Below are 18477 nucleotides of genomic sequence, written 5' to 3'. Positions count from 1 at the left end.
AATCAAGTTTACCTCCCTGTCTTTGCTTGCCATGACATTCGCTGCCATTGACCATTGCCACTCCTACGCCACGGTAACTAAATGGCGCCCTTTCCCCATCAGCCACGCCTACGCAGCAACGTGTCTTGTCATTGGTTTGGTAAATAAATGGCCATAACTTGGGAAGCACTTGTCCGATTAATATCAAACCTTGAAAAGGCACATACTCAGGGCCCCAGCAATATACTTGGCAAGTTTCAATTAGATCGGACCAGTGGTTGTCGAGAAACAGCGGTCACACACACACACACACACACACACACACACACACACACACACACACACACACACACACACACACACACACACACACACACACACACACACACACACACACACACACACACACACACACACACACACACACACACACACACACACACTGCTGGAATTATAGATAGATGAAGTTTCAGATTTTTCGGATGAGGGTTTTGAGTCAACCAATTCTGGCTGGAATCCCACTTCATGCATGACATCATCGTTATCACTCTATATACCCTATGGGGAGTTGATGACGTGCCAAGTTACAATATTTTTATGGGGAGATTTTTTTGATCGAGCGGTTTCAGATTAGAAAATGTCCAAATTTTTAAGCGGTGGAGCTGCTTCAATATTTGGCATGCCCTTCCTTTTCTCCGTCAAATTTTTTTTTTAATGCTGCAGACTTTGAATTTACACAAGGGGAGAGCTCCAGCTGCCTAGCATCACGAGAAGGAAATGCCAAACAGCACTGCTTCCTTTGGACATAGGTGCGATATTTTTTTAATCCAATATGGCTGCCATACCATGTGACCAATTATATCAGAGTTCTCAAAATATTATCTACAGGAATCCCTCCTCTGTTTAAAGTTTCGCATCGATCGGACAAGCGGTTGCAGAGAAAAAAATTTTTAAGCAAAAATATATAGACATGGACAGACAGACAGACAGACAGGCATTACAATAGTCTCGCAACCCCTTCGAGGTGAGACTAATTAACAAAAAGATGGAGAGGTTGGTGGGTGGATGTGAGGCAGGCATGATGGGTCTTTTGGCCAGGTCCTATGCCGAAATTTCCTTTTGTTTCCTCCTTTCAGAGACTACCAGCTTAACCCCACATAGGGGTGGGGCTTTATAAAGTACTCCTCCCCTGACACATACACACACACACACACACACACACACACACACACACACACACACACACACACACACACACACGTTCAGTCAGTTTGAACTCAAAATCTCTGTCGATTGCCAAATAGATGGCTACGTTGTAAGGGTACCCTGTACTCTACAAACGAATGCAGGTCCTCCCGCCGACTTTCACATGGGTCACGATACGTGGGGTTAAGCGATGCAGTGTATCATGCGGTGGAAATGGAAATATGCGCAAATAGAGCCTCCATCGCCCTCCCACCCCCTCCCCCCCATGCCTAATTCTATTTAGTGTCTTGATTGACGCCTGAACGTTTCATGTATGTAAATTACTCTGCACCGAGAAATTGATTCCATTACCCTTTGTGTTTCTACTCAAGGACAAGGTGATCGGCAAGATGGGATGGACTGGAGGTTCCAAGGCGGCTCAGGTGACGTACCTGAGGTGCTGCGTCCAATTAGGTGGCGCTTTATAAAGCCCAGCACTGCTCTGCCACCATCACCGTCCCCGTCCCGTGCACTTTAAAGGAAATATGATACCAACGCTCTGACAATATCGTGATAGCAGTACTTAAAGGTCTGGTGTATAGTCTGGACCAACTTTTTCAAAGAAGGTGAAAAGTATGATTTTACAATCAATACCTGAATGGTAATGGAGGATTATTCCTCCACCTGCACTGTTCTCAAGGAGGGTAATTTCATTTTTAGCTTAACATCCTAGTATCCTGTACAGACATCTGTATATTCCAGGTCACGTGTTTCCCACTCCCCTTTGGTGACATACTTCCTGTACAGTCATGTGATGACCTTCCCCATGAAAGGATGGCTAAACACCACAGCATCCTGTAGTATAGGCATCTGGTTATTGCAGTCACGTCACGTGATGCTCCTCCTTTGGGTGTGTTTGCGTTTTTGTCTCTCAAGGGGGCTGGGGGCATCATGTGACTGTAGTAAGCAGATGCCTGCAAACTCCCGAATGAAGACCATCAGTAGTCGAAACGTTGCCTGATCAGCAGGTATCCCATTTGGTGATGACACCATCCATTTTTTTGAAACAAAACCTAGGTGAGCAAGGATAACGAATGAAAGTGTGTTCAATTCAGGTACAGCAGCTGTAAGGATGAAATAGAAATGAAGATGTGGAGGAAGAGGAAGTTGGTGAGATTGCCGGGCACTCAGATCCCCTTACCCAGGAGACCTCAAGGAGATGCAGAGTCAGCGGGGTCGGTGCTGCTGATCCTGCCAGACACGACTTAAATCGGTGCGATTTAAAGATCGGCTCGTTAATATAATCCTCCTTTACCCTCGACCCTCCCCCCCACCACCCCCACAACTGACAGCACCCCCCCCCCCCGTCACCCTTCACGATGCCACGGATGTTCAGCTGGAAAGTGGGCTTTCTGTTGGTTCAAGTGGTGCCGGTGATGTGCGTGCTGGGACAGCAAGTGGAAGTGCTTTGGAAATCCTAACCATGTGGAAGGTCATGAGGTTGTCGGATGCATGGGATTCCTATCATGAGGGTGTCATATCACATGCTTGGGAATCCACTTGTGAGGACGTCCTGTTGGATACACTGAAATCCTAAACACATCGTGTTTATCGAAATGAACAACATACACTTATTCCATGAAAACCTGTGTTGTCGCTGAAAATAAAATCCCCTCATTTGATTATATGAAGTACCAAGTGGGAAGTGTATGACTTCAGGGATCTTCAGGGATGGTTATACAGTTTAGGAGGAACATACTGTGTATATATATATATATATATATATATATATATATATATATATATATATATATATATATATATATATATATATATATATATATATATATATATATATATATATAGGCAAAAACTTTAAAATAAATAAATAAATACAAAACACTTTAAAAATAATACATTTTGCATTTTCTTCTTTGGATATTGTGTTGATAAATGAGTGTGGTGTTGATGTCGCACAGGCATGATGGGCTGAATGGTCTCCACCTGCGTCTGATGTCCTTGTATTTCTTTGTATTTCGTTCATCGTATATTATATACTCAAACATATGGTTTCCCCCCACCTTCCCCTGACCCCGTCTCTACCCCGATGTAAACCAAGTACGCATTGGAACTTTATCTGCGCAGAATAATACAAACACTGCCATAACAGCCTGTGCCTTTATTAAAACTCATTACAGCCCTGAGTCCCCTAAATGATTAGCATAAAGAAGGGGGGGCAGTTTAGGTCCATTTTAACCTGTAATGTGTCGAAAAATAAGAGTGGAGATTATTTCAACGCAGTGATGTGGAAGCAAAATGCACAAAAGCTTGATTAAGCTTATACATTTTATTAAACACGATTTATGAATGTCGTAAAAATACATCATTTATTTGTGATTCATTATCTCCAATCTGACGCGTTCTGCATTTCATCATGTTCCGTGTTTTGAATTCATTTCTCTTTTGGGATGTAAAGGATTTATTGTTTATTTTGAATAAGGTGTTTCGTTCTGCTTTTTGCATGTGGGGCTTCTTTATTGTATTGATAACCATTTGGTGCTGTTGCTTCGTCCTTAATGTTCTATTGCTTCCCATCTATCTATCTGTCCATCTACATATCTATCCCTCTCTCCATATATATGTATATATATACACTACCGGTCAAAAGTTTTAGAACACCCCCATTTTTCCAGTTTTTACTGAAATTTAAGCAGTTTAATGTTTCAATGTACTCTGAAATTAAAGCAGAGAACAAACAAACAATTGCAGATAAAAAAGAAATCATGGAATCATTTTGTTGGACAAAATTTAATCTAAAATTTTGACTCATCAAAGTAGCCACCTTTTGCAGATATAACAGCCGAACATACTCGTGGCTTTCTTTCTACAATGGAAATCAAATATTGTTCGGAAAGTTCTTCCCAACACTGTTGCAGAAGTTCTCACAAATGTGTTGCACTTGTAGGTTGCTTTGCTTTCACCCTTCTGTCCAGTTCATCCCAAACCAGCTCGATGGGGTTTAAGTCTGGAGACTGTGCTGGCCATTCCATGATTTGAAGCCTACCGTCTTGTTCTTTTATTTTAAGGTAGTTCTGACATAGCCTGGAGGTATGTTTTGGATCGTTATCTTGCTGTAGGATGAACCCCTGACCAAGTAGGCGTAGACCAGAGGGTATTGCATGGCGCTACTAAATGCTGTGGTAGCCCTTTTGGTCCAGGGTGCCAGTCACTCTGTGCAAGTCGACGACTGGATTCATCAAGAGCCCCAGATCATCACTCTTCCTCCTATATGTTTGACAGTTGGTGTCACACATTGAGGAACCATCCTTTCGCCTACTCGACGGTGTACAAAAACCCTGCATGATGAACCGAAGATTTCAAATTTTGATTCATCGGTCCTTGAGACCTTCTTCCAGTTTTCAGTAGTCCACTGGCGGTGCTTCATGGCCCAGGCAAGCCACTTTTTTCTTATTTTGCCATCCTGGCAATGGCTTTCTTACTGCCACTCGACCTGTCAAACCGGCAGCTCGAAGTCTTCTCTTCACAGTTGAAACTGAGACTTCCTTACTTCGACCAGTTCGGCGCGCTGTTAAGTTAACAGTTAAGCTGTTGATTGAAGCTGCTGTCATGTGAGCCGCCTATCACGCAAGCTGTTGACTCTCAGAAACTTGTCTTCTGATTGTGCTGTGTCTTTGGGTCTGCCAGACCTCTTCATGTCAGAGTTTCCTCCAGTTTCCAAGTGCCTTTTGATGGTGTAGGAAACTGTACTCACTGACACCTTGGCTTTGTTTGCAATTTCTCGAAAGGAAAGACGTACATTTTTAAAGAGCAGGTTGCGGGTCACCAAACATGTTCTGAAAATTTATCAATATGATTATATGTGCATTACAAAGTTTGATGCAAACTATTGTGGTTGCCTACCTATTGGGAATATTAATGAAATTTGACTCCGAAGTTGTTATTTCTCGAGGCTGTTGAAAAAAGCAGCCGCGTGCCATAACGGATGGTGACGTCACGTTCTCCAAAACAAAGCGGAAGCTCACTCTTTCATTGAAGAAGTGTGCAGTTGAGCGGGCCGTTCTTTCGCTTTTTTGAGCTTGCAACTGTCTATAATGGCCTTTTTTTATTTTGAGTTATTGTAGAACAAAGTTATTTGGATATTTGTACATCATGCCTCGTACGTGTGTCGTCATGTTTTGCGAAAATGGCTGGAAAACGGGTAATCGCTCCCACCGATTCCCGAAGGAATCAAACATTTGCTGGCAGTGGATAAGATTTGTACAAACAAAACGGGTGAATTTTCCCTGCCTTTTAAACTTTTAAACAATATCTTTGTGGAAAAAGCGCTGCGGCCTAACATCTAGTCAAGGCGCCCTAGGCCCTGCGCGCCATCGAACATAAACCTTATAAAATATCGGAATTTTACACACTTCACAAATACCGAGTGTTAAGCATCCTAAGCGACTGCAAAAACCGAAAACAGAATTTGAATTGACTTTAAAACGAACCCACAACGTCGATCGAAGCAAAAATCTCAATTCACCACAGGAATTCACGGCATTATTTAAAATTATTTTGTCAAAGTCATAAAACAGTAATATTCAGCCATTCACGAACAATCTTTACATAATCCGACAGCTTAACAAGTCAGGCATGTGATGATAACCTTTATTTGGATGAAAAATGATTTTTAAACCTCATCTTTGTGGAAAAAGCGCAGTGGCCTCGATCGAGCCAAGGCGCCCGCGGCCATACGCGCCAGGCACCCTCAACTTGAAACATTCAGAACTCGACGAATAAAAGCTCAAATTGCACCAAACTTACCTTATTCTTGCGAGCTCACGTTCCCTGTTAGTGGGTGAACAATCCAACAAATTGGATTGTTGGATTGGCAAATTGGCAAATTCTGCTTCGCAATGATAGGAAGAGCCGACATCGAAGGATCAAAAAGCGACGTCGCTATTGACGCTTGGCCACCACAAGCCAGTTATCCCTGTGGTAACTTTTCTGACACCTCTTGTTTAAAACCCAAAAAGTCAAAAGGATCGCCAGGCCACGCTTTCACGGTTTGTATTCGTACTGAAAATCAAGATCAAGCGAGCTTTCGCCCTTCTGCTCCGCGGGAGGTTTCCTTCCTCCCTGAGCTGGCAGTCAGTCCTGCCACTTGTACACGAAATAGGCCGTTTTCTTGCACTTGCAAGTGGCTCAAATATATATCGCTCAGGGCCATAAACTCCATAGTATAAATTCCGATCATCCTCCGACTCGTCCTCGGCAATATCGGAATGAAAACACTCAATTCAAAAACGCTCAAAAAAACGCTGAAATCACTCTATGATTCGCATCTCGCCATTGTTTACACGCTGTTTCCGAATGTTCACGAAGTTTTCGGAGAACGTGACGTCATAACATCTTCGGTAACTTCCGGACCGTTTTTCGATCACTGACAAAAGTTTTGACTTAAAAGTTAATTTTGGCATATTTTGAGTTTCAAATGTAAGAAAATAATTGCCCAACGATTATTAATGTGCTTACAACCTTCGAATCACACAAAGTCATCAGCGACCCAAAACCTGCTCTTTAAGGGTTTATAAATGGTCTTTCTGTCTTCCTTTCTTAATTGTCTTTTTCTCACCATTATGATAGCAATATACTACTTCCTGCAATGCAATATTGTCCAAATAATGCTTCAGAGGGTGTAGCAACACAGTCGGTTCCAACACTGATTTTTTCAGATAGAGGGTTTGTAACTAATCAACAAAAGTTGGGACACCTGTAGGAATTGTTTGCATCAACTTTCAAGGCTTAGTTTACTTCCATTACTGCAGAACAGCTGCAGTTGCTAACCCATTACTCGTTCCCTGAAAAGGGCCTTTTTTAACAACTCTGAAATTTACATTATTTTTCAGTTTTTGGTAACCTGGCAGTTTTTTTAACCACTTAGCTGGCAGTTTTTTGGCACTGCTGCTGCAAAAACCGCTGGCAGTTTTTTTAACCACTTAGCTTTGTACCATTTCAGGTTATTCACTGGACTTTTAACTGCTTAAATTTCAGTAAAAACTGGAAAAATGGGGGTGTCCTAAAACTTTTGAGCGGGTGTGTGTGTGTGTGTGTGTGTGTGTGTGTGTGTGTGTGTGTGTGTGTGTGTGTGTGTGTGTGTGTATATACGTATATATATATATATATATATATATATATATATATATATATATATATATATATATATATATATATATCGTTGCGGATCCGGGGTGGAGGGTTCTCGGACGAGCGCGTCAATCGCCATCCGTACCCAGTTTGGGTTTTCGCACCCAACCACCACCGTCTCCGGGGTTATAACGCCGGCTGGCTCTGCACAGGCCTCAGGTCATGCGTCTTCAATCGCGATACCAACGTAACCTTGGACCTTACCACTTGGGGAAATAGACTCCGGTTACAGACTAGTTTTGTCAGATGCCGAGCGTTTTCTGCTAGTCTGTAACCATTTTGGTTTTATATACCAATCGAACGGATCGTTCCTCGACGTGACACAAATTCATCCAAAGCGGCAACTTCATACGAATCAGCCAGATTTTTTGGGGAACATTGGGGAACACAACACAAGCAAAATATTCACGACAATGTTTTAATTAATCGATAACCCGTTCTTCAATAGGGAGATACGGATTACGGGTTTCGAAGGGGTCCCGACCGAGATAAGCCTTAAACGACATGCAGACAAGACATGGACAGCATGCAGACAAGACAGAGTACTTGGTGATGTTTCATGGACGAGAGGAAAGTGTCAAAAGCACGAATGTCGCTCATAACAAGCCGATGTCCACGGATTTGAGCCCCAAGCTTGAGCACACCGCGTGGTAAGATGGCGCTCGTACTCCTTTGTCGCACCGCCCACGCACGCGGCCTCCGCGTGTTCAGATCCCACAAGGTCGACTGCACCAGACCGTCAGGTCGATGATGGGTTTCAGCTGGTTTCTCACAAGGTCCAGCATACAAGTCCAGGCCTGGCCTGTTCAGCAGGCCTCCTTCACGAAGCAGATCGCAGACAGACACAGCCGTCCCCTACACAGCAGATCACGACTCCCACGAGTTGTTTCTCATCCAGCTGAGGGCAGACAGACCTCATGCAGTCCTTTCCCTGCCTTTCCTTCGGCCCTGGCTCACTTCTCCAGGCCACAGAAGGCAGACCCGGCACGCCCAAGTTCAGTTTCTCTCTCTGCAGAATCACCACCGGCTTTCCTTTTTCTGCTCGCCTCGAAGCCCGACTGCTCATCCAGCAGATTGCGCCTCGACACCCGTCGTTTCTCTCTTGCCTTCCCGGCGCATGCTCGCCTCGAAGCCCAACTGCTCATCCAGCAGATCGCGCCTTGACACCCGTCGTTTCTCTCTTGCCTTCCCGGCGCACGCTCGCCTCGAAGCCCGACTGCTCAACTCCGTCCTCTCAGTTTCTTACCACTTTTTCTTTTCGGGGCGCGCCCCTTTACGAAGCCGACGAACTCCTCCCCTTGGTTTCACTTCCTTCTCTAGGCCACTCCCTCTCAGCCGACTGGGCGGGGCCTCGTCCGGAGAGGGGAAGGAAGAAGAAGAAGCTCTTGGTACACCATCACCGCACGAACAATAAACAGCCTCTTACATCTCCCTACACACATGTAACGTCCATTAACCGAACAACCTGACTAAACATGCATTTAATGGGGGGTCTGCGCTAATCCTTTATTTAGTAGCATACTAAGGGCCTTTTCCGCAACAATATATATATATATATATATATATATATATATATATATATATATATATGTATATATATATACACATACATACACACAGACACACACACATACAAGATCGAGGCTCATGTAAGACGAGGTGGCAGAGTTCAACATTATATAGGAAGTAATATAAGAGGAATGTGTTACATGTAAAGTTTTGAAGTTCTTCTTCGTCGTCGTCGTCGTCGTCGTCTACTCTTGACGGAGCATTGGTGCTCTCAAAGTCGTCTCTAGGCAAGAGTTATGTTGGGTGGTTTTGATTATGCTGGGTGCTGTGGTTGTGTTGGTGGCATGGCTATGCTGGGTGGTTTTGATTATGCTGGGTGCTGTGGTTGTGTTGGTGGTGTGATTATGCTGGGTGGTTTTATTATCCCAGGTGGTTTGCCATTGCGTTCTCAGCAATCAATCAAGGCAGAAATTTGGAATTTGTTCAGGGGCGCCGACAATAACTCACGCACATACTCTTCATGAAGAACACCATGGGATCTTTAACGTCTACCAACAAATGCTAGCGGTCGCGACGCTCATTTTAATGTCCACCCGAGGGACAGTGTACATCCCTGCCTCGCCCTGTATGAGAAACACCGAGATGGTAGTTCATAGCCGAGTCGAGATTCGAACCCAGACTCGACATCTCAGACGTGAGTGTGCAAACCTCCAGTTGGAAGCCTATAGTATTATAAATGATGATTGATGTCCTTCGCAAGTCTCAACATCAATGGTTTTGTGTGCACACATGTGTTTGAGTGTGAACATTCGTTCAATCAATTCATTCATGGACAGGTGAAAGTTTATCTCTTTTATAATTAACTTCAAAGCCATGCTCAGCAGGTATGTCTGCTGCACTCCCCACTCCCCCACCCAATTCCACTCTTCAGGGTTTTTGAACTTAATAGGCGAAAATATTGATGACAGATGGGCGTTCAGCTTATGATGCAGTCAATTTGAAGATGGTATGGTTGTTTGCTTATCTTAATTAAGGGAAACAGTGGTTTGTGGGGCTTAATGAATGAAGAGTCGAACAATGGGAAAAGGTTGTGTGATCCGTCAAATTGTGATTCATCAAATGAACCACACACACATGGGTGGATTTTGTGCGTTTGTATCATGGAGGTGCTGTCACGGTCTTGAGTATGTTTAGTGGTCATAGTCCTCACATGTTATTATTCTGGGACAGGTAACACTGACAATACCTATGTGTTTTTGCAGGAGTCGTTAACATTTCTACACAGAGTCGAGGCTCATTGAAGAACAAAACGACGAAGGTTGAAAGGACTGCAAGACAGCCGAGTGCAATCAGGAAAGCAGCTTTTACATCCAAGTATGAACGAGAGGCATCGGAACGACAACGCTATGTACATCATGGCCAGATAGACAATTCCGTGTCCGTTAGACCTTCTCTTGTCCCCGCAACACCCCAGTCTCGATCTCCTTGAGTGTCTGCAGGACGTTTTTAAATTGGAGCTCATCCACCAACGTTGTTGTCTCTGGGCCACCTCCCGTCCATGCTCGATGATGAACGTTTTCAAGTAGCAGGTATTTTGTGCAATCCATGACATGATGCGAACCAAGGTGGTGCTAATCAGGCCACTGTCCATAATTTTCGATCGGCCATTATACATGACGTCAGCAGTTCCAGAGCATTGTTAAAGGACAATAGTCACAAAGGTATTTTCAATCTGACCACCTGCTCGTTGCTCAAGTCCCATTCAACGTGAAACAAATGCAAGATGTCAAAAAGTGAGAATTATTACATTTTAATTATTATCCTCAATTTCGATTGGCAGCATCGCAGGGTCATCTATTTAGTATGTACACAAAAGGCCAGCAATAGGCCTACCCTGCACATCCCCGTGCCCTCCCATGACTGGTGCCCCCAAACTTCTTTCCCTTATCTTCGCTTTCCTCACTTCCTATGTCTCCTTCCGATCATCGTCGTCCTCTTCATTTTCTCACTTTAAATCCTCTCGATTTGTCATCCCCTCTTCCCCAGTGAGTAAACCGATAAACAGATGGCCCTTGATGTGAAAAAGCCAACAATACGCTGCGAATGCAATTTGAAGTCGACAAGACGAAGATGCCATTGCATGCACAATGTGACGTGAACCCTTCACACCATATATTGATTGGCCGGTATCTGGGAGTTGGGTTTTTTTTTCCTCCTCCTTCCAGGTGTTCAATAATCACCTTTCCAGCTTATGTGTTGTAATCAGGCCAAAGCAAAGTGAATCGTAGTGCAATGGGCCATTGAGAATGGAAAAACAAAACCAAAGATCATTTGCAGTGTTCGGGTTGTGATATTGGAACTAATCGATCGGGTGACCTTTTGACGATCTGGTGATTGCCGATGAAGAGGCATTTGCTCTCGTTCAGTAATGAGATCATTCCCACTTTGTTACCTTGGTTTTCATCCACCTTGAACCCGTAAAACACCATGATGCCCACAGTACAACCCTGCAGATGTTAAAAAAAAAAAAATCGTTTGTCGTTTTGACCACCGATGATGTCTTCACCCCAAACACGAATCTTTCGGTGGCGGAGGTTATGTTTTCACCCCTTTCTGTCTGTTTGTCTGTTTGTTTGTTTATTTGTGAGCAGGATATCTTGAAAAGTTGTGGACGGATCTGGATGAAATTTTGTGAACAGGTTGGGTGTGTGATGAGGATGACGTAATTCGATTTTCCTGAAGGTCCGGATCCGATTACTCGAAGTTTAAAAGTGATTCTTCACCATTGAGAGATAGGGGCCAAAAACTAAATATCGCACGATATCTCAAAAAGTTGTGGACGGATTCGAATGAAACTTGGTGGACTTGTTATGTGTGTGGCAAGGAGGAATTGATTCGATTTTGGTGAAGATCCGAATCTTGATCTGGATACGAGAATTATTTAATTCACAAGTGATTCTTCACCATTGAGAGATCGGGCCAAAAACGATATATGGAATGATATCTCAAAAATGTATTGGGCCCAATATGTTCTTGTGGATCAGGCATTACGTGGCGGTGGTATGTGCTCTACCGTGTGCCCTTCTAGTTGTTATTGTTGTTACAAGATCGAGGCTCATAGAAGACTCAGATGCATTGTCGCATTTCCTTACACGTAAAAGAGGGAAGATTACCTGGGATAACTTGGAGAAATATCTTGTATTGCTGTGGAAGAAGCAAACAGATGACCATTTCCAGTGTGGTACACCGCAGTGATCATGTTGCACGATTGATGTCCCATTTGCATTGTGTTTGTTGCTCGAAATGACTGTACCTGCATTCGTCAGTGGTTATCGAGGAGGGAATTCCGCCTTTACTTTCATGTCTGTGTTAGAGGGTGTGGGGAGAAGAGAGGTTTTTTTGTATGCAACGTCGAAGTCCATGGAGGAGCAACAACACAGAACGCATCAGAATGTAAGAGAACAAAAGGAATAGGAGAGAGAGAGAGAGAGAGAGAGAGAGAGAGAGAGAGAGAGAGAGAGAGAGAGAGAGAGAGAGAGAGAGAGAGAGAGAGAGAGAGAGAGAGAGAGAGAGAGAGAGAGAGAGAGAGAGAGAGAGAGAGAGAGAGAGAGAGAGAGAGAGAGAGAGAGAGAGAGAGAGAGAGAGAGAGAGAGAGAGAGAGAGAGAGAGAGAGAGAGAGAGAGAGAGAGAGAGAGAGAGAGAGAGAGAGAGAGAGAGAGAGAGAGAGAGAGAGAGAGAGAGAGAGAGAGAGAGAGAGAGAGAGAGAGAGAGAGAGAGAGAGAGAGAGAGAGAGAGAGAGAGAGAGAGAGAGAGAGAGAGAGACAGAGAGAGAGAGAGAGACAGAGAGAGAGAGACAGAGAGAGAGAGACAGAGAGAGAGAGAGAGAGAGAGAGAGACAGAGAGAGAGAGAGACAGAGAGAGAGAGAGACAGAGAGAGAGAGAGAGAGAGAGAGAGAGACAGAGAGAGAGAGAGAAAAAGAGAGAGAGAGAGAGAGAGAGAGGGAGAGAGGGAGAGAGGGAGAGAGGGAGAGAGGGAGAGAGGGAGAGAGGGAGAGAGGGAGAGAGGGAGAGAGGGAGAGAGGGAGAGAGGGAGAGAGAGAGAGAGAGAGAGAGAGAGAGAGAGAGAGAGAGAGAGAGAGAGAGAGAGAGAGAGAGAGAACAGCAGGGACACAGCAACAGCAGGGTTGAAAGACAAAATATAGGAAGAGATGGACAAATGAGGGCGAGGGGAGGACTCAGTGGACGGAAAAGGTGGATACAGCAACAAATTCTCATGAAGGAAACTTGAAAAGAGGTGTGCATGGTCAGGTTAACGGGGTAGAAAATATTATGGTTTTGGATGGGGAATGATCTGAAATGTGCATGGGAAGGTTAATGGGGGAGAAAATATTATGGTTTTGGATGGGGGATGATCTGAAATGGGGGTGAACAGCTGTCTTGAAGCCCTGTAGAGAAGAAGGAGATTACGGAGAATTATCCCGACGGTAGGTCTGTGCTCTCACCAAGCCAGCATACTGGATCCAATACGCACGCACAAACGGCGCAAAGCTGCTCCTTCCTCTCCCACGTCAGCTCACAGGCTCTGGTGATGAAGCACTCGCTTAATTGCTTTGGCCTCTCAAATTATTCCGTGAAAACTAATTAATACGGCGAAAGCTCGGGCGGCGTCGTGGAAAAGTCGCTTTTGCGGCTCCATCGCCTGGGCGGGGTGACGGCGGCGCACTGCGTACCGGGTCCAAGGACTCGCTCACTGGGGTGCGGCCCGTGCGCACCTTGAACAGTTTGGAAATCCTTTATCACGGTTTATACAAGTACTGCAAATTCAATGCGCAATAGGAAAGGGCAGACGTGTTGGAATAGAAAGGGCTTTTGCTCGGTTCGGAAGACTCCCAGAGGGCCTTCACGCTTTCCCGAAGAGGTCAGTTTCCATTCCCTAGCCCGTGGGGAAGGACCTATTAATGACAGTCCGGGTGAGATATTTTAATGACAATGAATTTTTATGGCAAATGGGGTCGAATAAAGGAAGGAGAGCGAATTTAAGGCCAGGTTGAGACAAGATTTGCCCTTATAAAAATGTCACACGCACTTTCATCAATTAGCCGCGGTGATTACATGGGTCAGGTAGAGGAGCGTTACGGACACGAGTGCATGCGGACGGGGCGGTGGGGTGGGGAGGCCATTTGCACCTGCCGTGCGCTCCTTGCGTTTTAGTGTGTTCACTTCATCTTAAGGGCAATGGTTAAAGTGATGTTATATACGGTTACAACGTCACGCACGGTATTCGCGTTGTTTCTAATTACTGCAAAGTTGTGGTTCGTGGTTCCTTGGATCGGTCGTCTGGGATACCGCTTCCACGTGTACAATGGCAATATTGAACGAGTTGATAAGGTGGTCACGTTAAGTCGAAACAATCAGGGATAAAGGCTGAACGCAATATAAAAGTACAGTATATGACGGTGAGCTCTATACCCTACCCTCCTCGTCCTCTTCATTTTGCTCCATCTCTACCCCCCTCTCTCCACTCTCCACTCCCCCCCCCAGCTTCATCAATAATGCATCCAGTTGGTCTCGGCTGCTCGAGCACGCGGCGCCGCGTTCACTTTGCGATATACGATGATGATCATCCAGAACCGTCTGGTCTTTTCCGACAAACATCTTTACTCGGAAGTCTTTCCTTTTGAGATGAGGGCGCTCTTCCTTGCACTCGAGACAAAACTCACGCTGAACCCGAGGCTGCTCGTGTTACGTTTACGCACAAATAACTTCACGTGTAAACAGCGTGATGACTCCTCTGGGTTGCGTGCCGTGCATGCGGCAATCGGGCGCAATGTGCAGCAATCGGTCCTTCGACGATTTCTCACAGTTGCCTCGACAACTGCCGCCTATTGTCTCGGGTTTTTGCTGAAGTAGAAACTGCAACGACAAAGGTGCCAGAAGGATTTGGACACGATCGCTTTGCTTTTTACTCTATATTGTATTCCGACCATGATAGAGCACCAGCAGGTACCCTGTGAAAATTCCGCATAATGTTAAATGTGACTTCAATCATATTATGCAAAGAAGAGTTGAATATATCATGGGAATTTAATGTTGTCTACCTGTGTGCTCCCTAAACATGTTGTTGATTAAATCAGCCCCCCACATTACACTCTCCCTAAGTCCTTAACGCCTCTCCCAACCCCAAGGTCTCACCTCCCCCCCCAACCCCAAGTCCTTAACTCCTCCCAACCCTAAGTCGTCAACTCCTCCCAAATCCAATTCCTCAACTCCTCCCAATCCCAGGTCCTCAACTCCTCCCAACCCCAAGTCATCAACTCCTCCAAACCCCAAGTCATCATCTCCTCCCAACCCCAAATCGTCAGTCAACTCCTCTCAACCCCAAATCATCAACTCCTCCTCACCCCAAGTCATCAACTCCTCCCAACCCCAAGCCCCCAACTCCTCCCAACCCCAAGTCATCAACTCCTCCCAACCCCAAGTCATCAACTCCTCCCAACCTCAAGTCATCAACTCCTCCCAACCCCAAGTCATCAACTCCTCCCAACCCCAAGTCATCAACTCCTCCCAACCCCAAGTCATCATCTCCTCCCAACCCCAAGTCATCAACTCCTCCCAACCCCGTCCTCAATCCCCACTCCCAACCCCAAATCGTCAACTCCTCCTCACCCCAAGTCATCAACTCCTCCCAACCCCAAGTCTCCAACTCCTCCCAACCCCAACTCATCATCTCCTCCCGACCCCAAGTCATCAACTCCTCCCAACCCCAAGTCATCATCTCCTCCCAACCCCAAGTCATCAACTCCTCCCAACCCCCCTAATCCCAAGTTTTTAAATCTCCCCACTGAAAGTCCTCAATTCCCCTCTCCCAACTCTCTGTCTCCTCTCTGCCCCCCCCCCAAATCTCAACACTGTCCTCCCCTCCCCCTTTATTCTCATTCTTCAAAGCAAGAGGGCATTCCTACATCATTACATTATATTATTGCTTCATTACCTGGGATTACGTGGTGCTGTCTGTGGGGTGGGGGTGGACTACCCACCACTGCCCGGCTCGGTGAGCTTTTCCCGGCGAGGTGAGGTGGCTTCAGGGCGTGTTGGACATTGAAAAGCGATAGTTGTTGGCCTCATAGTGGTTACCTTTTGCCTGTGGACTGGTGGCAGCACTGCCTGACCCCTCATCCCAACACACACTTTATAGCGGCCATTGGTGGCCTCAAAACGGACGTCAAGGCCTACTTGTGGTGGCTTAGAGCCTTGCACGCATTCTGAAGTACTGATACCCAATGGATGGGGCCTGCATGTGCTACGGTTCGGCCGTGAAAGAATAACGCACAAACAAACACGCAAACACTTGAGAATATGTATATAGATTACCTGTTTAAAATGGTGCCTGGTGTGAAGTGACAGTCGAAACAACGTGTCCAATTCACAATCTCCGTGTAGTTGTGACTTGCGAGTCGTCGAATTGTATTCATAAATAATCCGAAATTAGTTATCTTCTTCGTGATGCATGTATGTACACAAAACGTTTCAATTAAAGAAAGACAAAACGACTTTAAGTCACAATCTCATGGGATTCCCTCAACTGCCAATATATATGATGAAGGGACAGACAGACTGACTTAGAAGCATATAATTAATTGTATAGATAAATAAAATACACAAAATCCATCGACCATTGCCTCCAGATTCAAGCAGAAACAGACAGACGCAGAAATTTCCAAAATATATTGAAAATGGCGAGGGGCGGACAAATGAAAATTCATTGCGCGGAGAAGACGCGGGGTTTTGCCAAATTGCGGAATTCCGCCGCTTGATAAAGCGGATGGCCATGTGTGAAATGCAGAATTAACCGGTTGTGGTTCTCCATGTGCTGGGAGTTAGCTCCTAATTGAGCAAATGGCGAGCAAATGCATGCAGCTGCGCGGCCGCTTTCAAATCATCATGCCGGCAATTTATATCTGCGGTTGGATTCGTAGGATTGAGTGAGTGAGTGGCTGAGTGAGTTCAATCGAAATTCACGTTGAATATATGTACTGGGCAACCCCTCCACTGCCAATCCCCCTCACCCTCAATTAACATGAAGACTAATCCACGGGACGCTGGGTGTTCGGCATGGGGGTAACAACAACCTGTATGATGGGAATGTATGTGTATGTGTATACGTACACACATATATATGTGGTGGCGGTTGGCTGAGATCCAACTCTCCTATTGGTTGCGTCGTGGGATCAAAACTATTTAAGGATCCTGCCTGGATGACATTTTGGGATTGGGAAAGGCAAAAGATTCACTCCTTTAAGGGCATGGGTGGTCTTTCCAAAATATGTCTCCACATTTCCTTTGGGTGGTGTTTTTTTTTTTTTGGTTTCTAGGTCGGAACGCCTTGAATTTCAAATACAACTGGATGTTATGGATTGGTTTGAGAAAGAGAGATTGCATTGCCAGATTCACCAATGCTAGTTGGACACAGGTGAGGTCAAGGAACCCTCGTTTGGAGGAATTTGGGGCAGGAAGGTTTGAAACCTCGATGACAAACTGATGATCCAGACATTCGGATAATAATCAGTCAATCAGTTAGAAAATACTAATGTTCTGACTTTAAGGGATGCAATTATTTCAAAGTTTTCTATATTAAAACTAGAAGGACACTCGGTAGAGCGCATACCTCCGCCACGTAATGCCTGATCCACAAGAACATATCAGGCCCAATCAATACATTTTTCAAATATCATGCTATCCATTACGATATCGGTTTTGGCCCCACCTCTCAATGGTGAAGAATCACTTTTAAAATTAAATAATTCTCATATCCGGATCCAGATTCCGATCTTCACTAAAATCGAATCAGTTCTTCCTTGTCACACACCGAACCTGTCCACAAAATTTAATCCGGATCCGTCCACAACTTTTTGAGATATCCTGTGCACAGACAGACAGACAAACAAGCAGTCATAGACTGGTACTTACGAAATCGTCAACTTGACCTCTGACCTTGTCTAATAAAAGCTGTCTCGAGAGAAGGTAGCGACGCAAACCAGAAGTTTCTACGATGATTCTGTACCAAACAATCAAAAATCGAATGTTTGACCTCACTGTGACCTTGACCTTTGACCGATTTTGACCAAAATCTAATCAGCACTAGCTATCACCCTCGTGAATCACGTGGTGTAATTTGACATTGGTAGTTTCTTCCGTTCTCGAGTTATCGTGCCTACAAACAAACAAACAAACAAACAGACAAACAGATGACGGAAGTCATCAATATACTTTCGAAATCTTTAGATTTCGTAAGTAACAAACAGAGAAACAGACAGAAAGGGGTCAAAAATAACCTCCTTCACCATCGGTGGCCGAGGTAAAAACGTTAAGTTCAGGGTGTTGTGGAAAATTAGTATAATTTATAACATCCTGTTAAGTGTAACACATTCTTCTTATGTAACTTATCCTTCTTATGCTTCTTATCCTTCTTATCCTTCTTCTTCTTCTTCTTCTTCTTATCCTTCTTATCCTTCTTATCCTTCTTATCCTTCTACTTCTTCTTCTTCTTCTTCTTCTTCTTCTTCTTCTTCTTCTTCTTCTTATTATTATTATTATTAT

At 44.8% G+C, this 18477-nt stretch overlaps 1 protein-coding gene across 11 annotated transcripts in view; it reads left to right on the top strand.

Moving 5' to 3' along the window:
* Positions 1-16420, top strand: part of LOC147013389 (uncharacterized) — a 74683-nt gene extending 58263 nt beyond the window's left edge. For 3 of the 11 annotated variants that reach the window (XR_015051317.1, XM_085855177.1, XM_085855174.1), the window contains 2 exons: positions 1557-1607; positions 2101-2911. Coding sequence is in view for 4 of the 11 variants with exons in the window: in XM_085855174.1 (XP_085711300.1) it covers positions 1557-1607; positions 2101-2156 (107 nt within the window). In the remaining 7 variants the exon portion in view is untranslated. Of the gene's footprint in view, positions 1-1556; positions 2912-14421 lie in introns of those variants that run through there. The other 8 variants (XR_015051316.1, XR_015051315.1, XM_085855173.1 and 5 more) reach the window with 5 other exon arrangements.
* The last annotated feature ends 2057 nt before the right edge of the window (positions 16421-18477 follow it).

This window comes from Eptatretus burgeri, chromosome 14 (genome assembly GCF_056783735.1).
Source record: "Eptatretus burgeri isolate ZD-2024b chromosome 14, Ebu_testis_v1, whole genome shotgun sequence".
In the NCBI taxonomy this organism is placed as follows: domain Eukaryota; kingdom Metazoa; phylum Chordata; class Myxini; order Myxiniformes; family Myxinidae; genus Eptatretus; species Eptatretus burgeri.
Note: the sequence above shows the minus strand (reverse complement) of the source record. Positions and strands in the feature narration are given on the sequence as shown.